This window comes from Alternaria rosae, assembly GCF_020736505.1.
Source record: "Alternaria rosae strain MPI-PUGE-AT-0040 chromosome Unknown BKA58scaffold_7, whole genome shotgun sequence".
Lineage (NCBI taxonomy): Eukaryota > Fungi > Ascomycota > Dothideomycetes > Pleosporales > Pleosporaceae > Alternaria > Alternaria rosae.
The window spans coordinates 1073196-1092903 of NW_025763576.1; the positions used below are offsets into that span (position 1 = coordinate 1073196).

A 19708-nucleotide genomic window follows, 5' to 3' on the forward strand; every position below is an offset into this window, starting at 1 on the left:
GATGCGTTGCTTGTTCGTGGCCTCAGCCTCGACAAGTGCCGTCTCCTAACCTCTCACCGTAAACTACTAGTCTCTCCTCTGCTTGTGAGCCTAACCACTCGCCATATCTCGTCTCCTCAATGGGAGCGAGTGCCGACGTCACCAATGCCCAGACCACCCTCCTCTCCGTCCCCACCGCCTGCGCCTTTCCCACTGGCCTTCACGACGGGCAGCTTTGACTTTCCTCATGCCTCGACCTCGCCGCCGACCGTCTCTCGCTCTGCCTCTACGAGCGCATCAAGGAATGCGCTGCGCTCCCTAGACGAGCCCACGCCAGCCGCCTACGATGCGACGTCATCCCCCAGAGACCCTGCCAGGCGCGTGCGCACTCGCACGTCAACCAGAAGAGGTCCGCTGCACCGCCTATTTGGTCCCCCACGTGACAGCGACGCTGCAGACAATCTAGCTCGACGGCCTCCCACTGCAAACCCCAACCGACCTCGCGCTGTGCCGAGCGAAAGCTACCTCCGCCGCTCTCAGGCCCGCACGAGGGAACAGCGCTTGGCCGATATGGACGCCACCAACGATGTTCTTGACTCACTGAGTGACTTACCAACAAGCAATCCCTTTACCATCTCGAATACACAGACCCGGTCTCGTAGCCCCATCGTGCAGCTCAACAGCGAGCGCAGACATAAGCGAAGGAAGCTAGAACATGACAGTAGCGCTGCTACCGAGTACATGTGCTTCAAGTACGGCCACAAGGGCCAGGTAGTGCCTGGGCGTCTGCGCATGGAAATCATAAGTTGTGACGGCGGTGAGCATCGCAGAGACAACCCACCTGGGCTCTACAGGGTTCAGAACGTCTTGAGGAACGACAAAAGTGTATACTGCAGCGAGAGCTCCCAGTGCAATCTTCTCTTGAAACACATCGGAGAAGCTCCTTTTGCCTTGGAGAAGATCGTCATTCGAGCACCGGACCGTGGATTTACGGCTCCGTATGTGTCTCCGCTTCGTCTTTGATCATTGCTAACCTGACACCAGCGTTCAAGAAGGTCTTGTATTTGTATCCATGTCTGCAGATGAACTCCTTTCCGGCACCTCAGCCTACAATCTCCGCTACGACACGCCATCGCCACTGATGTCTCCGACGCCCAGCTCTCCGAACGAGGCCAATGAGCATATGTCATTGCGAGAGGCTCTTGAAGATCCTTCAGTGTGGCAATACTCAAATCAAGGCACTCGCGAGGACATGGAGGAACGCATCGAGAATCTTCGACTCCGCAGTGAGAGGTTGAATGCCGAATCTGCGAACTGGATATCGTCTTTGCGCTCCGACTCTGAACGTCGGCGGATAATGCGCCAGATGGTAGAACACGAAGACGAAGCAGACGGTGACAACTGTGACCACGCAGCAGATGACCCTTACAGCGGCCCCGCTGGCATTTCCGCACCTACCCCACCGCCTTTTACCGTTACTACTGCGGCCAGCGAGGATGAAGATTCGGACTCAAACGAAGAAGCACCTAGTGCTGCTATCATGGCCGACCGCCTTCGAAGAGAAAGCCGCTGGCGTCCAGATAGCGAGGACGATGACGATGAGGTCGTTCCTCGCCTAGGTCCGCTGCGTCGCGCGCCGGCTCTCGACTACAGTACATACAGCGAATGGCGGGAGCGGAGAGAGCGCTATCTCGAGCCTATTCGAGCGTCTCGTGTAGCTGCGCCCAGCCGCATTGAACCTTCCGAACGAACTCATGACGAGCCACTCATCCCTCCCCATGCGCGGTTCTTCATTGCAAAGAATAAGAATAAGATCACAATCAAATTTCACCCTGCAATGTAAGTTTGGGTCCAGCCCCTTCAGGGAACCATTCGTTTATTAACGTATTCCTCAGTTCAGGAAGACACGTTCTTCTCAAGTTCTGGAGCCCGAAACACGACGGCAACATTGACATTGAAAGTGTTCAGTTCTACGGGTATTCCGGACCCCGCTACTTCCCGGCCGTGCAGGCTAGGTAAAGAGTACGTGCTGTTGTAAGGTTTTACATCACATCCGTACTTTTGAGGATCATGTTGGTATGAGTTAGAAAAAAAGACAGGCACTTCTCTCACCGTGTTGTTTGGAATGTGCCCTAGTAGTAGGATGTGCAGTCTTCGAGTGGCAATGATACCCGGGTATGACACACGAATGTGTGACGATTGATTTGGAGCATTTGGAGTTGCGTGGATGGACTGGTACGTGACGGAAGAGCTATAAATACATTACATTCTTTTACCATTTCCCTGCCACGGTAAACGGAGAATTGTCAGTTGAATTAATTGCCTAGACCTGTGATGAAGGAACAGGCGTCGTTACCGCTGCAGACCAGGATTGAGAATGTAGGAGCGGCCGGGGATAAGGGCCGATCTGCTATCCCCGTAGGAGATCAGGCTACATGAACTGCTTCAGTCACAGGAACTTCAAGCAACAACAGCCATCAGTCATCACGATAGCTACGTATCGACTACAGTACCTATGAGTTTCATCTCCATTCAGCAATGGCGCATCGGCCCATAAACGCACATCAGGAGGCTCCGGCTTCGTTCACGAAATGTGGGCTCAGCCGCGGCCTTCGACGTCTACGCTTTTTGTGGGAAACCCAGCGAGGCAACACATAGCCCGACTTCTCTGTTAGGGCTACTCAAGAGCATTCATTGTGAGCCAAGACCCTGAGTTGTCTTCGCCAGTTTCCGTAGCGATCTACGCAAGAGCACAACATCACCTCATGTCTTTCTCAACATCAATACTGACACTTCACAGAACTCGGAGCGTTCATGTACAGCGTATGTGATATTTCAAACGCCCAACACCTAGACTGAAACATTGCAGCCGTCGATATCAGACGAAACGCCCCAGGATCGTCTTATTGTGTCGTGTATGCACCCAACTCATTACCCTCTTCGACATATGGAGCGAGAACCAACCGGCTTGTGTAAAAGTATCTTAAGTCTTTCGAAACGATATGCAGGTTTCAGTATTCCTCAGTTTCTCATGAAGCGGCCGAGTGATGCTAAGACGTCAAACATCCTGGCGTCACAGACATGGGTGCTTTTGTAACCTCATTCTAGTGTGCCCGATCTGCACTTCTACCAGTGGAAGCACCCAATGTAATCGGAACGACTCGACGCTCCACAAACAGCTGGTTTTGTGGATCAAAGCTTGGCTCAGTGAGCAGGGCAGCAAGTATAGAATACAAGCCTCCCCACGGACGAAATGCTTGCATCTTTTGTCAGTCTCAGCAGCCTCACACGAGCCCGAAGACTACAACTACCAAGCGCAGGTGCTTGTGAGTATTACGCTATGCTGTGGTACGCACACACGAAGAGTCTATATCGATAATTGCTGCTCCGTTCCTGGAGGAGAGGTGCAAGGAAGACTGAAAACAGCACTTGTAAGTACTGAAATTGTGCAGATGCTGTACGGGAGTTGCGCTGATACATCTACACAGAGCAAGAACTATAAACATGCATGACAAAAGTACAGTACCTTCTGTGCTAAATCGACACTTCCTACCACCTCCACGAAAACATTATTTGTGGCCTCCACATGCCACAGCCGCCCATATCTATGTGCACAGTTCGAATTTCAATTTGGACGGAGTCTGTAACTGAACCCAGTCGACGTGGGAGTAGTTACCCACGCTTTCTTCCTCCGTCTCTACAAAATTGCTTGGCTTGCGTTCGAAGCCCGGGGTCCAGCCAGCAGCACGCAGTCGATCCCAAACTACCAGGATATTTTTTCGCACACAAATGCTCTCCGAAATCGCTAAATGTTGTCCGAAATCGACTGATCCAAGATCCCGATAAGTCCTCACCGGCCGTTCTCTCCAGCTTCGACAGTTGTGAGGCATCTCGCCATCCGCGAATATTGTTGGGATTAGTGCAGCAACGAACACGAAGCGTCGATTTTCGAGCATCATGCTGCTGGAGGCGGCAACGGCAGCAGCGAATCTACACACGGCTCTGACGGCACTATCTAGCCTCGCAACATGCCGTACCCGCAGCGACTACTATCGGGCCGCCCTAATGGTTCTTCAGTTGCCTGCCATGCCAATTAACATAATGGCATGTCTCTACCACTCCCATAGTGCATGCAGCTAATGACGGCCCAGACGTGGTGGTAGCGCGGGTTGCCGAGACGACCTTGTAAAACTACGTGCGGTAGGAACTTCGCCTCCGAGGAAAAGAAAGTAATGTTAGCCAGTCGTGGCTGTCAAGAGCGTTATATCATGAGCAACTCTACCGATGTTGCACTGCCTGTTATTAATGAAACTCAGAAACAAAACGTTGGTATCATAGCCACTCGGGGGACTCGTCAGTGTGCCGTTCGAGCCATTACGATCGGATGCTGTCAAGCTTATTCAATGGATAGTGTATCCCACTTGTTCTACAACACGCTTTCTCGGCAAGATACTAGTCAACAACAGCCTATGGTGAATGAGGTCAGTTATTCTTGGCATGCATCGCTTTATCGAATTTACACCAGACAGACTCTGCTTCAACATGCCCCATACATTGACGGCCAAACAATCCAATCGCTACTCCGGTCTCTCCGCTGAAGCACTGTCGACATGTACCTTTACTAACGCTGGGTTACGTATTGATGCTTTCGATGTCGAGGAGATGTTAGATTCGACGTTGCCCAAGTGGAAAACTCGCCCTTCCTTGACAAGCCATTTCACAGCGAGCATTAGATATACCAAGTGATATAAAGCTTGGTATAAGCCACGATATACTCACTTCAATTGACATAAGCACTCGCATATCTGCGTCATATAGGGGTAACAGCTACCAGAGAGAAGTTCGCCGCCGACCAACAACGTTTGCCGCACAGCCGGATTAGCAACGTCTCATGCGGCTTAAGCTTACCTTCTCCAGTTTTCTCTCCACGAAGTCGGCGCGTTCTGGAGCCATGACAAGCTTTCCGGATGATCGGCCGCGATCGCTCGGTTGCTGGGGTGGATCCACATTCTTCGTGCCAAGCTCCAATGACGTCGATCTGCACTGTCTCCATAGTCGCCGCATGGCTCCGCGAAACCTTCACATGCTTGCGCTCCTTGGCGGCATCCAGACGCGCTGTGCCTGGCCTTCACGTTCGGCTGGGACGAGAGGCAAGTGACGAGCGTGATGTCACTTTTCAATCGGCCCGTCTCTTCACGGCGCTACCACAACGCCTAACGAACATCAAAGTCGACACCAGAGGTTGACGGTGCATGCCATCTCACCAAGTGCATGAGCGAACTCGGGTGCGACGGCTGTGGAAATCTGGTACCTGACTTCTCTGCAGAAGCCAGGTCGGGACCTGTCCGATGCGCGATGGAAGGAGGAGCACATTTGGTATAAGAGTCGCCGTGCTCGACATATTGAAAGCCCATCATCACAACAATCAGTCTTCTTCACATCTCCATCCAACTCGAACCAAATACCCTCGTCTTTCAGAAGTCGAATCCCAATCAGTCAACATGCTCTTTTCAAAGCTCACCATCATCTCCGCTCTTGCGGCCTTCGCTGCTGCCCAGGACACTGACTTTGACTTCGACAACATCCCCGCGGAGTGCACTGATGTTTGCGCACAAGTCGGTTCCATCACCAATGGCTGCAAGAACGACAGCAGTAAGTATTGCATATATCATCCAAAAGCATGGCTCTAACCAACCCACAGATGACGACTCATCCGCCGTGCTCCAGTGCATCTGCACAGCCAACAACGCAAACTCGCTGATCCCACAGTGCGAGGCCTGCGTCAGGCAGTACAACGGCAACGACAACGACGATGGTAGTGACCAGTACCGTCTTCTCACCGACTGTGCATACTCCACCACCACCACCGTAGCTACAGGAGGCGCTGGTGCAGTCCAAACAACCGCTGTCGACACCAACACCGTCACTGACACCAACACTGTCTCCGTCACCTCTGTCATCGAGACTACTTCCGTTGCCGTCATCGTCACCACTGGCAGCGACGGCCTTGTTGCCACCACCACCGAGACAGACACCAACACCGTCCCCGCCGAGACCAGCAACCCTGCTGCTATGAAGACTGCTGGCGCCGCTATGGGTATTGGTGCTCTTGGACTCGCTCTCGGTATGTTGTAGATCAGTACCGACACCATCAAAAGTAGCAGTATCGTCTTAATCATTGGGCGTGGAATTTGGAAGCTCAGGTAGTACCCTTGGAGCTTGAAAAGGTCTATCGACTGTGCATGTAACGACTGTATATATAATGCTATATGTCTTATCTTACATTCGTATCGTCGCATAATGTATTGGACGTGATTCACTAAAATAACGAAATAAAGCGATGGCTTTACAAATGTTGTTGCACATTGTCTACTTGACCATCATCCCTTTGGGTATTCTGCCGACTACCACCGTCTATCAGCAGGCACATGTATCATTAACGCTGAAGCCGGGAGGGTCTCTTTTAGAAACAAGTTCACAAAGGAGATCTCGCTGATATATTAGAGGGATACGTCATCTTTTGTACCCTTCAATACCATCATGCTAAGTACCTCGTGTATGGCAAACATCCGTAGGCTGGCACCGATGCTTTCACAAGCCGTGACCGTAATCGGCAACCTAACACTGGGATATTGCTAACCCCTCCGAACACGGCTAGGAATCAGAAAGGCCCAGTTTCATGACTTTGAATTGGTTTCATTGTGTATCGTATAAATGGACGCTGTCCTTCCGGGTATCATGATTGCAAAGATCAGCACCCAAATTGCCATTGTATCCCAAACACCTTGAACTAAACAAGGCCCCGCGGCAAGCAGATGAACGATTGCAGTGGCCTGTCACGTTAGAACGACACAAACGTAGAAGTCCCATTTAGCACCTTGGAGTCATGTGCCTACTCCTCTGTTTGCATAAGCATCGACGAGCGCATCTTGACGTCTTCAAATCCGCGTCCAGTGTCAGCAAGCTTGGCTTTCTTGCCGGCGAGGTGATGAGCTTGGATGAATTCCGGGAGATTAGCCATAGCCAAGTCGCGGTATTTGGAGAGGTACGGCGCCTTGGGAAGAAGCTCACTGTACGCGATGCGACGGGTCTTGAACCACGTCTCGTTATGAAGGGCGGCGTAGGCACCAAGAGCAGTAAGGGCGTTGTTGACGGCAGTATCATCACACATAGGGGCCTTTCAATACTTGGCAGTGAACATGCCCGTCTCCAGTACCAACTTCTCAAACTCGTCAAAGGTAGGTGAGGATGGCTTGCCCAGACTGTTGGTCAGTTCGATGTGTGCATAGTGCCTGATGTTCTCCATCTCCCATTCGATAGCTATGATGAGCATATCGACATGAATATGCGAAGCCGTAATGCCTTTTGGGATGGGAGGCTTGGTGGAAGGCGGTGTAGTCGCATGATATAGCTGCTGTTGATCAATCAGCTTGACGACGCGGTAGTCGCCAACATGCTTGATGTGCGTGACACAGCAATCGATTGCATGAGGTGGGTGGTTGAGCATTTTGATCGTCTGTGTCATTGGCGGGCTCTTCGAGAAAAGTTAGTACCAGACCACTATATCGAAGCACCCAGCTGGGTTGTTTGTGCTTACCAAGTCCTTCGACATCTTCTGAGAGTAGAGCATGGCGATACCCCTAGGCACCTTCCAAGCGCTATCTTTGGGACCAGCAACGATAAGATCGCACAGCAAGCCATGATATAGAAGACTCAACATACTAATCTGATTAGAGCCGGCCTACTTGTGCGTGGACACGGGGTCGACGTTGGACATCAGCGCCCCACCACGCTATTCACCAATCGCGCCTGCATCGACTAGGAACAACGGCTAAACCCCGAGTACGCAGGAACGGCTTTGTGATAGTGTAGTCTATTCTATCCGTTTTATCTAAGTGTCGAGCTGGGTATACCAAACATGCATGCCCCCGCCTACGCTATCTTCTCAACCGTCAACGAACCCTCCGCACCACCCTCCAACGCAATGAGCCCACACGACTCAATCTGCTTCTTCCACTTAGTCGACTCATACCTCGCCGTAATTACCGTCAACCTCAGAACCGGCTCTTCTTCGCTGGAGCTCTCGCCAGCTGGTAGCGGAACGGGCGTAAACGTCCAGCGGCCGAACGACCAATTCAGAATATATCTTGCCCGACCTTCCGGTACTTTCTGATGCGCATCGGCATCAGCATCTGATGATTTCGGTGGCATTGAAGAGTACAAGATGCCTTTTATCCGGTATACCTCGTCTTTTGTAGGGTCCTCGAGGAGTTTGGCGAGTTTCGCAGTGTCGACACTACTATTTCCATCCTGGCTTTTCAGTGTGACTGTGAGGACCTCGACTTCGCTGGAATGATCATGGTCATGTTCATGCGCATGTTTGCTTCCGTTCTCTTCCGTGACACCTGCCAGCCTCGCGTCCAGTCCGAACACGATGTCCTTATCCACCCACCCTTTCCTGCTCTTCGTCCTGGGTATTTGTGGCTCCACCTCCAGCGCTAGCACTGCGTCTTCCACATCTTCCAACCGTCTCTCGCTGACAAGCTCGTGCTTGTTGAGAACAATGAGATCGGTGTATCGTGCCTGCATTTTCGCCGTGTAGCTTGTGTCCTCGTAGCCCTTCCAATTCTCCACGTCAATCACACTCATGACTCCATCTAGAACGTATTTCCCCGTCTCCCTGCTCAGTCGGTTTACTTCCATGGCGAGGGTTGCGGGGAACGCGGAGCCTGAGGTCTCGATGACTATGCGGTCAGGGTTTACGTCGTTGGCAAGCGTTTCGAGGGCGTCAGAGAGCTGCCCGACGAGGTTGCAACATATGCACCCATTGAGCAGTTCTTGTACACCGGATATGGCAGCCGAGGAGGCGAGCGCTGTGTCGACTTTGATATCGCCATATTCGTTCTTTAGGAGCGCGAGCTTGTACGTTTTGGGTAGTTGGGGAATCAGGTTCAGGATGAGTGCTGCGAAGTTGTTAGCACGACTTTGACCATTTTCGATTTGATTTACACGTTCTCGACACCTTCTGCACGCGTAATGCGATGTGCTGGTATCGTGCTACTAGGTGCTGAAAAGAAAGCGGCTGAAAATTACTACATACTGGTTTTACCCGAGCCCAAGAAGCCCGTGATGATGGTAATAGGTATCATGGCGATGACGACAACAGCACAGACGCGTCGATCCGACTGAAACCCCTCAAAGAAGCAAAACGACCTTCCAAGGTTACAGTCGCAAGGTTCCTCGCACGTGCAAGTCGCGATGGCGGAGCTTGGCCTCGCGAAGGGACTAGTTTCAGGTTCCGCGATGGCGGGGTGTCTGATGACGTCGGCGCGCATTGGGCGGGGCAGTGTCGACCAAGACCAGCATCGCATCAGGTACGTCGCCCGTAGCCTCCTTCCAGGCTGCGACACGCACCTATCAAACACACTTAGCTCCAATACCAAGGCTGCTGTCATCAAGGACTAGATCTTGATTGACCCCATTGACCCATCGGTGCTCCCGTTTCCAAGATCAACCATCCCTGCCATGCAATCAGCTGGTTAAATAGCTCTCTCTCCTCCAGTGCACTCAGCCTACCACTCATCACAACCTCACACGACTACTTTCACCCTGACTACTGTGACTCTTTACTTACTGAACCTACCTTCAATTACAACAAACAAACATCATGGATTTCGTCAACAAGCTCGCCGGCGGCGGTAACAACCAAGGCCAATCCGTCAACGAGCAAGTCGTCCAAGGCCAGGGCTCTGAGCAGAAGTCCTCCGGCTCCGGTGGCTTCCTCGGTGGCATCGGTGACAAGCTCAACTCCGCTGCTGGCGGCGGCAAGGAGAGCGAGAAGAACGAGGACTACCTCGACAAGGGTATGTCGTCCACTGCCCCCACTCACGTCTATAGTGCCCTGCTATGACTGCCTAACATATGCTGACTGTTTATGATAGGTGTCGACTTCGTCCAAGAGAAGTTCATGGGCCAGGGTGCTCAGGACAACGAGTCCGCCGTCGAGCAAGCCAAGGACGAACAGATCAGCGACTTCATCCGAGGCCAGTACAAGTCTACAACTGGCTCCGATATCCCCATCAAGGACAAGGAGACTCGTCTCGGTTAAGCTGTTGAGCTGGGACAAGGCGTGATGGTGGATATACCATGAGCCGGGAGGACAGGAGATCCGCTGGCCATCGACTACAATCACAATGATAAGGTTATGATAGTCATGAAATGAAACAATGACAATACACCACAAGCAAGAACCTGATGTGTTATTGCAATCGTCTCCGAGGCGATGTGATTCGTGTGTACGACTTATACACCCTGTGAAGACCGAAGCAGATAGTTTTGCGAGGCCTTGCTGATATGTGCTCATACATGTGTGGTCGCAAGACACGTGTTGCTTCCACCTGTTCCCATGAACGCTGGTCCATCGCATCTCTATACAATACAACACATCCATATCTTACAGCTGCTCAATACCCTCAACAAGTCTATCAAGACTTGCTTCCGATCCATCAGTCAACAATCCCTTCATCATGCGCGACCTGCTTCGTGTTAGCACTCACTCTCACCATCCTACACTTTGGGTACGACTTACAAATTCCCCAGTTTACAAGCCCCCATACTCTCCTCCAATTCCGCACTCTTCACCTCGGCCACATCAATGACCTTCTCAGGTACCCTTGCCAACCGCGCAACGTTCAGGCCGTAAGATCGGTGACTAATACCTTCGGTAGCTTCGTACAAGAACACGACTTCTTTCCCGCCATTCTGCTCTTCAAAGCGCATATGAACGTTCTTGAGCTCACCGTTGGAGAAGCGGCTCGACAGTTTGGCCAGATGCTGGTAGTGCGTGATGAAGAGCGTGAGCGACTGCAGGTCCCGGATAACATAGTCGAGTACTGCTTCTGCGATGGCGACACCGTCAAAGGTTGACGTGCCGCGACCCAGCTCATCGAGAATGATGAGAGAACGGGGCGTTGCAGATTTGAGTATGTCCGAGGTTTCGTTGAGCTCAACCATAAAGGTCGATTCACCTTTGAGCATGTTGTCGAATGCGCCCATGCGAGTGAAGACCGCGTCTAGCATGCCAAGTCGTGCTTCGTTCGCGGGGACGTAGGAGCCTATTTGGCCCATGATGGCGATTAGAGCTGCAGACCGCACATAGGAGGATTTCCCGCCCATGTTGGGGCCTGTGATGAGGAGAGCACGGGTGGAATCGTGTGAGAGGGAGAGGTCGTTGGGTACATAGTTTTCGAGGAGTATTTGCTCGACCATGGGATGCCGACCACCAGCGATGTTGAGCCCGATGTCGTCTGTGAAGGTCGGCTTGACGTAACCTGGCTGGCTTGCCAAGGTAGCCAGGGAGAGGAGGGCGTCGAGCGTGGCTAGAGAAGCTACACAGTCTCGCAATTGTTGGTACTTGGATGATATCTCCTCTAACAAAGCTATGTAGGCTTTGTCGCATGCTGCCGCTAGCGACTCCTTGTACTGATCTCGCTCTTGTAGCATGCGCTTAACCTCTGGCGTATGGAAACGTAGTGTAGTCTTCGTAGCTGAGATCTGCTGCCACGAAGCTGGCACTTTCTTCTCTTCGGGTGCCTTCCTCTTGACCTCAATCAAGTACTCGATGCCAGCTACAGTGACGAAGTCTACTTTGCTCTTCCCCAGCTTGGCAGCTGCGTCCTTTCGGTGAGTATTGAGGTCGTCTTCCACAGAGGCAATGCTCAATTTCAGATCGTTAATGTCTTCCGCCTCATGTTCTTCGCGGAAGAACGAGTACTTGTCGTCGTCTTTTGCGGCTTTGGCATTGATCCTCTCCAGAAAGCTGTTCAAATCATCGTATATCTTCGGAACATTCGAAACGGCTTCGCTCAGTAGTGACGAGGAGAAGCCACTTTGTTCGGGTGTCTTCGCCGACAAGTATTGGCTCGAAATCTCCTGCAGACTTTGCAAAGCTGCCAACAATTCCGGCCTTGTGCACTTCTTGTAGTATATGCGGATGAGCACCTTTTCGAGATCGGTCCTGATCTTTCCGAGCACGAACTTGAGCTTGTCGACAGGGATGGTGTTCTCGCCCTCCTTGAGCTCTTCCACCGCTGCTATGCGCTCTTCTAATCTCTCCTTATCTATCAGCGGTCGGCCAACCCACTTTCTCAGCAACCGTTGCCCAAAGCGGGTCTTTGTTCTGTTCATGGTCCAGAACAAGCTGCCCTTCGAGGTGTAGTCCGTTTGATTCTGGTAGATCTCCAAACTAGAGAGTGTGTTTCCGTTCAGCAACATGTAAGACCTGGCACTGAAAGGCTGAAAGTACTTTGTGAGATCAAAGACGTGTTCCAGACCGTACTCACTGAGATATGTGATCATCGCTGAGAGGCAGATGGTTACATGCTCCGACAACTGATGTACCTTGTCCAGAACAGCGCCTTGCTTTTCCGAGTCTGCTTCCTGGCTGGACTTCATCTTGCCCGCGTAGAAATTTGAGATGTGACTGTAGGCCTGTGCAGCCATTGTTTTCGGCTTTTCAACCCTCTCCACCCGCGATCTGTCTCCGAAGACGTTGGTCTTACTGGCTGATAGATGTTGTATCAGCTTGTCTGTAGCCTTGGACATGTCGCCAACTACGAGGAACTCTGCTGGCGCGATATGAAGCAAGCGTGTCTCGATCTCGCTACGCATGAATCCATCTTCGAAATCATCGTAAATGATATCGCCAGTCGCAGGCTGGACAGCCACCAACCCGACTTGTACTTTCTCGTCAGTACCCCAGCCTTTTGCATTGCTCTCGGTGATACAAAGCAGATATCCGGTCGACTGTACGCTTGCGCCTGAGCCCTCGGTAGGCGCCTCCAAGCCCTCAACATCGTCCACATATGTGCCTTTGGTGTAGAGATTGGTGAGCTTTCGTACGAAGGGAGCATTCCTATTGGTACCAGCCGCTTTAAGCGCGGCTGTCTCTAGCTGCCTGACGACTCCGACCTTGTGGTTTGCTTGTACGAGACGCTTGACGTGGACTTGCAGTCGATGCGTGGGGAAGCTGGCGGACGCGAATCGGTCGAGGTGGGCTTCGGAAGGGTGCTCGTCGTATCTGAACTTTCCTGAAATAGTGGTATCCCAAGTTAGCTTGTATCACATCAAGTTCATCCTGGAGTTCTTACCTGGTATGCAGACGATGCCCAGCTCTTTCGAAGCCGTTCTTGCATCCTCGCCAAAGAACTTGTACTTGTAACCAACCTCCATGACGATGACGGTATCCAGATGCTTTCGCTTGATGTCCAAGTATTGTATCTCCATCGGCGTCAGCTTGTTTGCCTTCTTGGTCGCAGCGCCCTTCTTCCCCTTGGCAGGCTTCTGGGGAGGCTCATCCTCATCCTCTTCGTCGCCGTCGCCTTCTTCGCCATTGGCATTGGGGTTGTCCTCGGATATGATCTTGTTGCGCCTCCTCAGTTCAGCAAAGCTATCTGGTCGACCCAGCTTCTTGACAAACTTCTCATGTAGTCTCTCCTTCTGCTTCTGCGAAGCTGCGGCATCCTCGTCGTCGTCTTCTTCAGGGTTCTCTTCCCGTGGAGCGGGTGACGAAGAGAATAGAAACTTGGACGTCCTATCGGCGGTTCTCGCGGGCTTTAGTGCAGGCGTTTGTCGGGGCGAGTCGCCTTTTTCGAATCTGACGCGCTTTGAAGGGGACGAGCGACCGGAATCGTGAGCTCCATCATCTTCGTCTATGGCGCGCTTGCGGACAGGAATTGACTGCGAGACTGGAAGGTCATCTTCGTCGTCGTCGTCGTCTTCTTCTTGGTGTGTGTCATTGGCTGCGGGCGGAGAAGGTGCCTTAGGAGCGGGTTTGGTTGCGGGTTTAGGCGTTTGCGACGGTTTCTTGGCGAAGAAACTGGAGATGGTCTGCTGGGTGCCCTTTTGCGACGACTTGGGCTGCGACGACGATTGAGTACTTTTTGGCGCCATTGGGTGATTCGTGGGGTTGTGACGGATGGCGGGTGTACGTGTGGAGAAAGCTAGAGACGCGTGAGGCAGGCGACGCGAACCGCTTCAGATTACATCACGGTGTCACGTTTTCTGGGCTTCGTCCGCATGCTTGGCTGCTACATCATCTAGGAACTCAGTACCAAAGCTTGGCTTCTAAAGTCAACGTCTTCGATTGAAAGTCCAATGCCAGCTACTTCTCCAATCATGGTTGAGTTGCAGCTGGAACGCCTAGGTGTGCCTGTGGATTCAGCCCTGAAGCTTGACAGGACGACACCTGGACATGCTATCAACGAAGCGTGATGACTACTTGAACCGTACTATTTTGAGCTTACAGCCAGACATAAGAGGATGCATCCGTCCCCAGCATTTCTCTTTGCTCATACAAACTCGCCAGCACGCGACCAGCGTTATCACCCCCGCCTATCTCCGACCAACAACGGCCCGGCTTCGTTATCTCGAGTACTTCGATAGGCCAAACTACGCAGAACCACAAGTATATGATTACCTGAACATGTCCACACTCGGCCCGCAATGGTGCATTGCGACAGCTTCGCACGCAATCCCAGCCCCGTGCGTTTGCAGCTTCCTAATCCGTCACAGCCGCGTACTGTTACCAGTTATTGCCGTGGCTATCACCAGGTAAGGGAGGCGCAAGGCGCAAACGCGGGATCCACCAAGCCGACTTCGGCTAGTATATAACCTGCACGATGAGCCCATGGTTCGCGCCTCGTTGGCTTGGTGAGCTTGTTCTTCCTTCACACTTTCGTCAATACTGTGCTGCTGCGAATATGGCACGCGGTTCGCTTGTCAAGTGCTTCACCGGCCTATTGACGCTGCAGAGTGTCTTGGGTACTCCGGTCAAGAGCGGGGAATCATGGCCCTCGGGTTACCCTGCGCCGCCCATACTGGAGGAGGGCCAGTTGGGTGCTGTTGCTTCGGAAAGTGATATCTGCAGTCATATCGGTATTGAGTTGCTGAAGCTGGGTGGTAATGCTGCGGATGCCATGGTCGGCACTGTGGCATGTGTAGGTGTGGTCGGCATGTACCATTCAGGTGAGTATCTTCCAAACACGTTTGTTGAGCCGTATGTTAATAACTACAGGAATCGGCGGAGGAGGATTCATGCTTGTCCGTGCTCCAAACGGTACATATGAATTCATTGACTTCCGCGAAACAGCCCCAGCAGCTGCATTTGAAGATATGTACAAGAACAACGAAGACGCCAGTATCAACGGCGGTCTAGCATCCGGTATCCCTGGTGAACTCCGTGGACTTCAACATCTTCACGAGAATTACGGAGTCCTACCATGGGCCACTGTCCTCACCCCAGCTGTCAAGGTCGCCAGAAATGGCTGGAGAGTCAACGAAGATCTTGTCAAATACATGGCCTCCGCTACCTCCTCATCCAACTTCCTAGTCGACGACCTCGAGTTTGCTCTCGATTTCGCGCCCAAAGGACGTCTCCTCCAGCTCAACGAGACCATCACGCGGAAGCGCTACGCCGACACGCTCGAGACCATTGCCCAGAACGGTCCCGACGCATTCTACAACGGCCCCATAGCAGAAGCCACAATCCGCGCACTTCAGGCCGCCAACGGAACGATGACGCTCTCTGATCTCTCCAACTACACGGTCGCCATCCGCAAGCCCTCCACGATAACCTACCGGGATTACAAGCTCACAGCCTGCAGCGCGCCCTCAGGCGGCGAAGTCGCCCTAGCCACGCTCAAAATCATGGAAGGCTACTCCTGCGTCGGCCACCCAGAAAACATCAACCTAACCACACACCGCCTAGACGAAAGCATGCGATTCGCCTACGGCATGCGCGCCGAACTAGGCGACCCCCTCTTCCTCTCCGGCATAGACACGTACCAAGAGCAAATGCTATCCGAGGCCACGGCCAAAGAAATTCGGTCCAAGATCTCCGACACCAAGACGTTCGACGTGTCGTACTACGACCCCGCTGGTCTGGAATCCCTCGAGACGCCCGGAACGAGCCATATCGTTACGGCGGACAAGAGTGGCATGGCTGTTACACTGACGACAACGGTGAACCTGCTCTTTGGAAGCAAGCTCGTCGTCCCTGAAACCGGTGTCATTATGAACAACGAAATGAACGATTTCAGTATTCCAAACACAACGAACGCGTTCGGATATATTCCCTCGCCTGCCAACTTCATCCGACCCGGTAAACGCCCTCTATCCTCCATCTCGCCCGTCATCGTCGAGCACCTCAACTCCTCGTCCATTGCAAGTGCTTTCTACGTGGCTATTGGCGCGGCGGGAGGCAGTCGCATCATCACGGCTACGATCCAGAATCTGCTTCATATCCTCGATGGGGAGATGACGACGGCGGAGGCGCTGGCCGAACCGAGGATTCATGATCAGTTGGTGCCGGCGCAGGTCAGCTTTGAGTATGGGTTTGATAATGGGACTACGGCTTTCTTGAAGGGGTTGGGCAGTAATGTTACGTGGGTTGCGCCGGGATCGAGTACCGCGCAGGGCTTGAGGCGCTTGACGAATGGCACTTTTGAGGCGGCGGGTGAACCGAGGCAGAAGAACAGTGGTGGGTTTGTCGTTTAGACAGGCTCTGGGAGTGGCTGCGGTGTTATGGCTGGACGGTACCTATACCTTATGCGTCATGAAGAACCTCAAGTACTCATGAAACCCCTCTATCTACATGGACGTTCACTGTGCATAATCTGATGATGGTCTTTACTATATCTTTTGTAATCTTTTGTACATATACAACAGCTCGACACGACCGGCTATCGACCTGACGTTACCCAAGCTAAGACAAGGTCTCTTGCGGGCACGTCCTCTCATGACATCGATGTCGCATGGAACGAAGAAATAACGCCAGGAATTTTACAGTGCAAACAGCAGAATTAGAAGGAAAAGGACAGGATGGTTTACCTATGAGATGAGACAGATTGTACGGGTCTACCCATGGCTTGGAACCTGCTCATCAGAAGGCGGTTGGTTCGGATATCGGAATCGCATCAAGACTTTTTGCCTCGACGCGACTCATGGATAGCTGACCAGACATTACTTGGGGCGCAGTATTCGAATATGAAAAGCTCGGGTAGATGGGGATGGTCACACCTCGTCTGGGCAGTACTGTCAGTCAAGCAATGAGAAAGGGCATCGAAAAGGCGCATACCAAGTTACTATCGCACTCCTAGAAGCGGCTTCGGTGACCAGGCTTTTGAGGCACAGGAGGAGCAGTGGCGGCGTCTTCGATCTGTTTCGCACTGTATTGAACACGCAATGTCAGCAAGCATAATGAGAGGACGAGAATCGTGGTGTATTACGTTTTCTAGTGATCGTGCAGGTGCAGGAAATGGTAAATACTAAAAAGTTCAAGAAGGGGTATGATGGGACACTAGAGAGTCATGGTTCGACCAGCAGCGCGCAGCGTAGTTTTGCTGTGCTGGGCAGACCTAACGCACAACTATTTGCGCTGGCGTTTGTTTGCTGCGTTGTGAGGCTGTCCTTTGCGTTTCTTCTGAGGTGGGAGTTGGGAGGGGTCGCTCTTAGCAGATGATACATACCCATTGACATCCTTATCCAGCTGCATGTACTCCTCGGCTGCGTCCTTGCCACCACGATCCAGCAAATAAGTCATGTAGTAGTGGGAGAGTTCCTTTGAGACGTCTGTGGAGAAGCGTCCTTTAGTGCGCATCAGCTCGTGCACTGCCTTTATGCGGGAATGGCCCTCTTCCTGATCAGGTGAGGGTTGTGCGATCTCGAATTCAAGATATTTGACCCAGAACTCGCGCGAGTCCAGGAATCGCTCATGTTTGTCCTTGAACACTTGGCGGGCCGCGTCGACGCTGCCCTTGCATTGCCAGAGTATGCGTGCCTGCTCAGCAGCTAGTATGCCACCGATATAGTTGTTTGAGCGACCGATGTGCTCTTCTAGAAGGCGGACGGCCGCATCGTTGCCTTCGTGGCGTCGCTCTACTCCTGCTAGAGCAATGAGAGTCTCAGTGTTTTCAGGGGCTTCGTCGAGTATGGCCAAGTAGATATCGCGTGCGACAGAAGTACGGCCGAGCTTCTCCTCAAATCGTGCCCAGTTCAGGCGTACTTCAGGAGCCGAGATTGGTACGAATATACAACTCGCCCTCATGTAGATTATCCTCGTGTTCTCTGCATAGTCTTTGCCCTGCGAGAACATCCAGCGGGCGTAACGCAGCCAGAACTCGTCGTAGAGCGCGCAAGCAACGAGGCAGCGCTCGTACAGGAAAGACGTACGCTCAAAGTTACCCTGCTTCTCCTCGTACTCTAAGTACTTGCGCCAGTTCTCGAGCTCGGCATCTTCGAGCTCTGTGACGTGGAAGTAAGCCCGTTTGATGGTTTGCTCAAAGGTCCAGCGGTTGGTCACTTCCTGCTGTGTCTTTGCGTATGCGGCGTAGTAGTGCTCGTGGATCTTGTTGCGCAGTTGCCGCTCAATCTCAAGCGCTGGCTTCTCGGGTTGTCCTTGGTTCTCCAGTTGGATCGCATTCTTCATCTCCTCGAGGGTATCGGGGTCGACTAGCTCATCGACGGGTCGGCTGTTGAGCAGGACGGAGAACTTCTCGAAGTATCGGGCGAATTGGTAGATGGGCAGGTGTAGGACGCGGCTGTAAATCTTGGTGACATTGGTTGGCTCCCCAATGCGCTCTTCGAACTCGATGTATTTGTCCCAGAATGGGTGGCTCTGGAAGTCGAGACCAACGAAATGGGCACCGCGTTCGAACAGACTGTTAGGTCAGCATATTGAAAACAAGTATGGGGAGGATAGGAGGGGGTGATCTTTCAAGGTAACCTATCATGCCGTCCGAGGACGGCAATGCCATCGACTTCAGAACTCTAGCGTATGATTTCGCTCTTTCGTGGGGCACGTTGTAACGGGGCAGTGAGAGGGTGCATCAAACGGCATGCAACGAAACTGTGTCAGGTCTGCAGACGCAACGCCAGGCTGCGCTAGACTTGCCGCTGGCTACGGCGAGATTGAGCCTGCGAATCGGGAGGGGGGAAGGGGAGGAAAGGCAAGACTTACTCTCGGATGATGTCGTTGTCGTGCGATGTGTCCATCTTGAAGGTGCAGTAGTTGGCCCACAGATCTACTGAGGGTGTAATGCACGAGACACCGCGCTCGTAGACCATCTCAGCCGTCTCAGTGCCGCCAATGGAGAACTCGAGGTCGGCATACTTCTTCCAGTATCCGAAGAAGAGCGGGAACTTGGTCAGGAAGCAGTCGTACACGTTGCGCACGAGTTCGATGGCGGATGGGCTGGAGTTGCGGGTGACGCCGCCCTCGAGGTCAGAGGCGCGAGTGACGAGCGCTTCCCATCTCTCAAAGTCGTCTTCGTTCTCTACCTATAGCACGGGTCAGCAGACGTTTGCGGGCAGGTGGGGCAGTACTCACGACCGCGCTGAGAAGCTTGTTGATCTCACCCGCAGCTTCCTCGCCCGTGTAGTGTATCTGGGCAATGCTGCCGCGTCCGGTGGTCAACATTTTGTCGCGCGTCAATCGATGCCAGTAGAGCGTGTCTCGTGATCGGGGGTGAGAAAAGTGCGACGGAGGATGACGGGCAGGTGGACGTGTTGAGGGCTTTGCGACAGTACCGTGGGAGCGTCGAAGTTGCGCCTGAGATCGCGTCGGCAACTTTCGTCAGCGACGCTCTCTAGCGCCTTGGTACCGCTTGCCTAGCACGTGCAGCGATCTTCACCTAGTCTTTACAGCCACCATGTACAATTACGCTGTTGATCT

The 19708-nt window shown here is 52.7% G+C and overlaps 8 protein-coding genes across 8 annotated transcripts; 4 read left to right on the forward strand and 4 right to left on the reverse strand.

The window, feature by feature from the left end:
• The first annotated feature begins 31 nt into the window (after window positions 1–31).
• BKA58DRAFT_388415 (uncharacterized protein) lies at window positions 32–2294 on the forward strand. Its single transcript, XM_046170648.1, has 3 exons — window positions 32–977; window positions 1024–1818; window positions 1875–2294. Exons 1-3 carry the CDS (start codon window positions 145–147, stop codon window positions 1996–1998), a joined length of 1752 nt encoding a protein of 583 aa, XP_046023326.1. The 5' UTR covers window positions 32–144; the 3' UTR covers window positions 1999–2294.
• A 3186-nt stretch (window positions 2295–5480) lies between these two features.
• BKA58DRAFT_403532 (uncharacterized protein) lies at window positions 5481–6114 on the forward strand (the record flags this gene model as incomplete). The annotated part of the gene is made up of 2 exons (XM_046171790.1): window positions 5481–5631; window positions 5681–6114. 2 exons carry the CDS (start codon window positions 5481–5483, stop codon window positions 6112–6114), a joined length of 585 nt encoding a protein of 194 aa, XP_046023327.1.
• A 757-nt stretch (window positions 6115–6871) lies between these two features.
• BKA58DRAFT_441676 (uncharacterized protein) lies at window positions 6872–7609 on the reverse strand (the record flags this gene model as incomplete). The annotated part of the gene is made up of 3 exons (XM_046173836.1): window positions 6872–7156; window positions 7196–7513; window positions 7577–7609. 3 exons carry the CDS (start codon window positions 7607–7609, stop codon window positions 6872–6874), a joined length of 636 nt encoding a protein of 211 aa, XP_046023328.1.
• Window positions 7610–7691: 82 nt separating this feature from the next.
• Window positions 7692–9273, reverse strand: BKA58DRAFT_422361 (CobW domain-containing protein). The gene is made up of 2 exons (XM_046172825.1): window positions 9080–9273; window positions 7692–8942 (listed from the first exon to the last, which is right to left on the reverse strand). Exons 1-2 carry the CDS (start codon window positions 9126–9128, stop codon window positions 7912–7914), a joined length of 1080 nt encoding a protein of 359 aa, XP_046023329.1. The 5' UTR covers window positions 9129–9273; the 3' UTR covers window positions 7692–7911.
• Window positions 9274–9336: 63 nt separating this feature from the next.
• Window positions 9337–10228, forward strand: BKA58DRAFT_388423 (uncharacterized protein). The gene is made up of 2 exons (XM_046170649.1): window positions 9337–9842; window positions 9921–10228. Exons 1-2 carry the CDS (start codon window positions 9647–9649, stop codon window positions 10085–10087), a joined length of 363 nt encoding a protein of 120 aa, XP_046023330.1. The 5' UTR covers window positions 9337–9646; the 3' UTR covers window positions 10088–10228.
• Window positions 10106–14079, reverse strand: BKA58DRAFT_209171 (DNA mismatch repair protein MSH3). The gene is made up of 3 exons (XM_046166015.1): window positions 13128–14079; window positions 10568–13067; window positions 10106–10514 (listed from the first exon to the last, which is right to left on the reverse strand). The coding sequence occupies exons 1-3, from the start codon at window positions 13927–13929 to the stop codon at window positions 10433–10435; spliced, it is 3384 nt and encodes a 1127-aa protein (XP_046023331.1). The 5' UTR covers window positions 13930–14079; the 3' UTR covers window positions 10106–10432.
• Window positions 14080–14738: 659 nt separating this feature from the next.
• BKA58DRAFT_412776 (gamma-glutamyltranspeptidase 1 precursor) lies at window positions 14739–16533 on the forward strand (the record flags this gene model as incomplete). The annotated part of the gene is made up of 2 exons (XM_046172375.1): window positions 14739–15003; window positions 15053–16533. The coding sequence occupies 2 exons, from the start codon at window positions 14739–14741 to the stop codon at window positions 16531–16533; spliced, it is 1746 nt and encodes a 581-aa protein (XP_046023332.1).
• A 172-nt stretch (window positions 16534–16705) lies between these two features.
• BKA58DRAFT_209231 (uncharacterized protein) lies at window positions 16706–19590 on the reverse strand. The gene is made up of 5 exons (XM_046166016.1): window positions 19364–19590; window positions 18995–19314; window positions 17505–18695; window positions 17114–17204; window positions 16706–17060 (listed from the first exon to the last, which is right to left on the reverse strand). The coding sequence occupies exons 1-4, from the start codon at window positions 19451–19453 to the stop codon at window positions 17132–17134; spliced, it is 1674 nt and encodes a 557-aa protein (XP_046023333.1). The 5' UTR covers window positions 19454–19590; the 3' UTR covers window positions 16706–17060; window positions 17114–17131.
• Window positions 19591–19708: the final 118 nt, after the last annotated feature.

Bases quoted from the DNA above. Each gene is read 5' to 3' on its own strand.
- BKA58DRAFT_209231 (XM_046166016.1), bottom strand. From the start codon at position 19,453: ATGTTGACCACCGGACGCGGCAGCATTGCCCAGATACACTACACGGGC. The intron at 18,696-18,994 runs GTAAGTCTTGCC...CTGACCTAACAG, and splicing joins GACAACGACATCATCCGAGA to TCTGTTCGAACGCGGTGCCC. The intron at 17,205-17,504 runs GTATGTATCATC...TGTTCAATACAG, and splicing joins CTGGATAAGGATGTCAATGG to TGCGAAACAGATCGAAGACG.
- BKA58DRAFT_209171 (XM_046166015.1), bottom strand. From the start codon at position 13,929: ATGGCGCCAAAAAGTACTCAATCGTCGTCGCAGCCCAAGTCGTCGCAA. The intron at 13,068-13,127 runs GTAAGAACTCCA...CCACTATTTCAG, and splicing joins GGGCATCGTCTGCATACCAG to GAAAGTTCAGATACGACGAG. The intron at 10,515-10,567 runs GTAAGTCGTACC...AACACGAAGCAG, and splicing joins GCTTGTAAACTGGGGAATTT to GTCGCGCATGATGAAGGGAT.
- BKA58DRAFT_388423 (XM_046170649.1), top strand. From the start codon at position 9,647: ATGGATTTCGTCAACAAGCTCGCCGGCGGCGGTAACAACCAAGGCCAA. The intron at 9,843-9,920 runs GTATGTCGTCCA...TGTTTATGATAG, and splicing joins CGAGGACTACCTCGACAAGG to GTGTCGACTTCGTCCAAGAG.
- BKA58DRAFT_388415 (XM_046170648.1), top strand. From the start codon at position 145: ATGCCCAGACCACCCTCCTCTCCGTCCCCACCGCCTGCGCCTTTCCCA. The intron at 978-1,023 runs GTATGTGTCTCC...ACCTGACACCAG, and splicing joins GACCGTGGATTTACGGCTCC to CGTTCAAGAAGGTCTTGTAT. The intron at 1,819-1,874 runs GTAAGTTTGGGT...CGTATTCCTCAG, and splicing joins ATCAAATTTCACCCTGCAAT to TTCAGGAAGACACGTTCTTC.
- BKA58DRAFT_422361 (XM_046172825.1), bottom strand. From the start codon at position 9,128: ATGATACCTATTACCATCATCACGGGCTTCTTGGGCTCGGGTAAAACC. The intron at 8,943-9,079 runs GTATGTAGTAAT...ACAACTTCGCAG, and splicing joins CTTGGGCTCGGGTAAAACCA to CACTCATCCTGAACCTGATT.